Raw genomic sequence first — 4,685 nt, forward strand, 5'->3', positions numbered from 1 at the left:
GGTCCATGAATGTAATTGTTTGAAAAGACCTTGTTTTTGAGCATCTTTTTTCGCTGTACCAGATGAAAGCTCCTCCGGAGACGTTTCGCGCCGATTGAGTTAGTGTCATCCTCGATATCTGATGCCGCAATTTCGTCACTTTCGTTTGACTCATTAAGAGGACTTGCGGTATTCTCTTCAAGCCACAATTGTGCGTCATTTTCTTTTAAATTATATTCATGGCCTGTAGGAATGGAAATGCAATTTGTTGGTTGCTGTTGTTTAAGCATTGTAATTTGTTTCTCTTTGCCGCCCTCTTTGCCAGCTACTTTCTTTACCGCTGCAGGATTCTTCGGACTAACGCAATTTGTTCGAATTACAGTTTTCCTAAGTTTTACTACACATTTTCGAATGTTGAGTGACTGAGTTCTTTCGGTTACACATGGATTCCCGGGTTGAATTTGCGAAGTCGTAGAACTATACCGGCTAACAGTTCGACTATCATCAACGAGCCGTATACTCTTTCTTTGGGTATTTAGCCCAGCTGTTTCTTTTATATCACGAGGACTATTCGAATGTGATGTTTCAGTAACAGAATTGGGTTCATAATTCTGACATATACTTTGAATTTGATTGGCTGGCGGTTTAATTTCCTTCGATACTGCTTCTTCAATGCTATAGACTTTTAAGATCCGTTCACTTTTTCTCCGGGGTGTTAACTCGCAGGTAATGTGCGTTCTGTCTAAGTCCTTAGTATTTCTAGAACGTCGAATAGGTGTGCTGCAACATTGAAAAATAAATGAAAACCTTCGACACGTCGCTCATTTACTTCAATATTGATATAACTCAAAAAAGGAATACTCGAGATAAAGTTTTGAATTTACATACATATACCGCCATAATAAAAATGAATATATATTTTGATCTAGTGAGATACTGGTAATAGATACATATCGTCAGATTATATATCGCACACCGTCTTCAAAAGAAACACAACTCAAAATTACACGTTGGTCAGAAAGTGCCAACTTTATGGGTATTTTAAGACTGCCGACGGACATGCGAGTTCTTCCAATTAGCAAATGCAAGATCTTATTTCACAAGATATGGCTTAAAATGCAGTGTTTTAATAGCACCCCAATCCCAGCCTAGCTCTATTGAAGAGTTTTAAAAAATCGATAATTACCGTTTCACACTTCCGCTTTCTTCGTTTCTTGAAATATGCTGTTGCTGCATTGTACTTGGACTCCAATCGACACTTTTTCGACGCAATGCCGATATTGCCAGCTTTTTACTCAGAGTAATTTTCGCACTGAAATAATGTCACCGTTATTTTTCATTTAACTACGATTTATCTGCAGTGAGCAAACCTTTTAGAGACGCTAGAACCGATATCTAAATTTCTCATAACTGAACGCCGTACTGGAGTTATTTCATTGCCCTTATTTTCGCTCTCTTAAATTAATTAAAAAATTAAAAAAAATAGTTACTAAGCATTAAAAATTTTAAATTTGTAACCGCTCACTTACTATCAGTCTTTTTGCAAGTGATTTTTAGCGGTAATGGTGCATATTTCTTGCTTGCGCTCGACTTTGGAGTGCGCGGTGATCGCTTCGGTGAGAGATTCCCTCGGCTAGGGGTCCTTGGCGTACATGGGGATGTTTTCACATTTTTACTGTTACCCTCTCTCAGTCTACTTCCAGTTTTAGTAGGAGTTTTTGGTACCAAATCATCCGAGCCATCCACTTGAGGAAAATCTATCCTAGATCCTTCTTCTTCTGTTGGTTGGCTTTGTGTAAATTTTAATATTAATTCCTCCATGTTCTCTAAGGCAATGGAAAAGTCAAGGGGATTCCCATTTTCATCTTCATTGGAATCGGTGTCACTATCTGGAAATGGTTGACTGACAGCTGCTGCTCCCACTTGCTTATCTAATAACTCCGGTGAGGGATTAACTAAATACAAGTTGATATATTTATTTTTTTATTTAAGTGAAAATATTAGGGCATTAAGATGTGAATTTTTTCATATTCTAAAAAAAAAAATGTGGCTATTTTGAAGCTTACATTTTTTATGTGCCTGTGTGAGTGGTGCTAACGTACTATCCAAGTCGATATGATTTCCATCTTCCTCGTGCTCTTCTAACTGCTTTAGAATATCCAGGAGTTCCATGTCTTCTGCACATACTAAATGTGGAGGCAGAGTTTTCAGCTACTGCAGAGCTTAAAACATTTATTTCTACTTACGGCTTGTATTTAATTGTTGTGGGATTTCGGTCGTTATATTTAAAAGCAATTCTTCATCAATGACGGTATCATCCAAGAGAATGCTATTTCCTCGAGCGTCTGAGTTATTTTTAACCAACGGTTTGCCTGCAGAGCAAACTAGTGAACCACTTTGCGTGAAGCTACTGTTAGATAAATGATTTTCTATAAAGGAGGCGTTGATTAGATTTTCATTTGGTGTGCACTCTTCAGGATAAATAGCATTCCCAACTATTTTACTCAGATTAAATGTACGTTTCTAAAATTATTTGCATTGTATAAAATTTTGTTACTCAAGGTTATATCAGCCAATGACTTTACCTGATCCCTACCGCCAGCATCACCTGAAGGAAAATTGACAATACTTGTCTGAAGCGTGGAGTTTATAGATTGATCCAACTGGCAGCCGCTAAAAGTTGTTGACAAATTTAAAGCCAATAATTTGCTTTGCAAAACTGTTTTATGAAAAATCTCACTCTCAACGGACGGTACATTGGTGCGCTCTTGAGAGGCTGGTATTTCCAAAGGGGGTACCTACAAAAATAACAAGTTATTATGATTTTTCATTGCTCTGTTAAGATTTACTGTGCTTATTTACATTTTCCACTCGTTTTTCAGCCATTCTCTGCCTACGTAAGCGCTCATCATTCCAAATAGCCTCGATACCTGGATTCGAGTGCGTTTTGGTGTCGTTACTATGCAAAGTCAGCTGAAATCGGTTTAAAATGAAATTAGATCCAATATCCACCTCAAGCGCACAGGTTGATTGCTTTTTAGCCACACTCGAGTCAAGCGCTTGTGGTTCTTTGTGTTCCGGAAAGAAAATACCTTATGATGATTACAAACAAAAAAAAAAAAACATAAATATGTGTCAACATGTATACTTCGTCCAAATCAATGCAAAGGCCCTATTTGGCATTTTTTCGGGAGTTCTTGTTGTTCAATATTCCATTAATTTCCCAGAATATACTTTCGGTTGACCTTCCTAAGTGAAGCAATTCTAAAAGACTTACCCAAGAATTTCTGCTTGCCTTCTGGAAGGGTTTTCTCGGTTACAATTTACTCGAAAGTAAGGTAGGCCTTCTTAAGTAAAGCCATTCTAAAAGGCCTACCCAATAAGAAGTGTAATTTTTATGAATTAAAGAAGCAGCTTTATAAGAACTCTTACAAAAGGCCTTCTGAAAGACATCCTATAAAAGCCCTTCTGGGAGTCCTTCTATGGGTCCCGGCCTTTCGAAAGGGCTTTGGCTCCTGAAATTATATTCTGCTTTATCCCGAGTTTCACCAGGAAAAAAAGGAATCACCCGAAAATTTGTCATCCGCCCATAGTAAAACCATGGAAACCAAGAGTGAAAAGTGAACCGGTTCGGGGAAAATTAAACTCATGATAAGTTGATTATCTATCTTGACATGAACTTTAAATAAAAACGTTAAAGAAATATAATATTTATGAATTAAGGAAGCAGCTGTAGAAGAGCTCCTCCAAAGATCTCCCGAATTACGTACAAAAGCCCTTCTATGAATAGCAAAAGCAGATGCCCTTCAAGTTGTGCTCTCCTACAAAAAAAAAAAAAAAGAATGCAGATGGGAGGACCTCTCGACCTCGTTCCCACGACAGTCGGGTCTACGAAACCGGAACGACCCAGATTTATATCTGGCCAAGAACTGTCACTCCAGCAAACTCCCCAAAAATCCTTTGGGGAACTTGTATGCTGCTACAACAACAACAACAACCTCTCGGCTCCAAAAAGGGATAAAAAGTCTTTTAAAATGAATTTGAATAGCTATGTACGAACGTAGCATATACCTTTGAATACATGCGTTCGTAGCAATTCGGATTCAGTGATCGCATTTTCTTCGATTTCACGAAAAATTAGACTGTGGAGGATTCTGTGATAGCCACCATTATTTAGCATTACAGATAAATTTCAATATGTATTTAAGTTGCAAGAAAACATATTCGATCTAAACCTTAGATAAATACCTACCTTAAGAAGTTTGATATTTATGAATCAAAGACGCAGCTAAAGCTGAACTCCACCTACATTCAATACAGAAGCCCTTGTATGGTTTTGTGGAAAGGAATGCAGAGTGGAATGTCTTTACTCTGAGGGAAGCCTTATGGAAGGGCTTTTATATTTAGCATTATTGTCATTTCCATGTGAACAAATCGTTCCCATAATTTAACATGCAAGACCAAAACAAATTGGGAAAAAATTTTTTTTTTTTTCGTTTTGCTTTATAATTTTTGGGAACATACTATTAATAATAGCATAATAATAGATTTGCGCTAACACAATTTGTTAGTGTTTGGCCGAGCTGCCCTGAAAGCATTTCTTACAAGTTTAAACAGTTTTTCGCTTCTAGTACAAAATTTCGAATTCATAAATTAGGATGTTGTTGTTGTTGTTGTAGCGGCTACAACAACCCCGCCCAGATCGG

General features: G+C 37.4%; 2 protein-coding genes across 2 annotated transcripts in view; both read right to left on the reverse strand.

Annotated features, from left to right (window-relative positions):
• Positions 1-3,071, reverse strand: LOC118743430 (the record flags this gene model as incomplete). The annotated part of the gene is given in 8 exon segments (XM_036476086.1): positions 1-759; positions 1,166-1,291; positions 1,350-1,434; positions 1,509-1,934; positions 2,046-2,165; positions 2,226-2,502; positions 2,565-2,777; positions 2,842-3,071. Coding segments are annotated over 8 exon segments (2,236 nt in total), but the record flags the coding sequence as incomplete, so codon positions are not given.
• Positions 1-4,685, reverse strand: part of LOC118743437 (rhythmically expressed gene 5 protein-like) — a 243,331-nt gene that overhangs the window by 151,727 nt on the left and 86,919 nt on the right. The window lies entirely within an intron of this gene.

Source organism: Rhagoletis pomonella, unplaced genomic scaffold (assembly GCF_013731165.1).
Source record: "Rhagoletis pomonella isolate Grant_MI unplaced genomic scaffold, Rhpom_1.0 Rhpom_scaffold_00007, whole genome shotgun sequence".
In the NCBI taxonomy this organism is placed as follows: Eukaryota; Metazoa; Arthropoda; class Insecta; order Diptera; family Tephritidae; genus Rhagoletis; species Rhagoletis pomonella.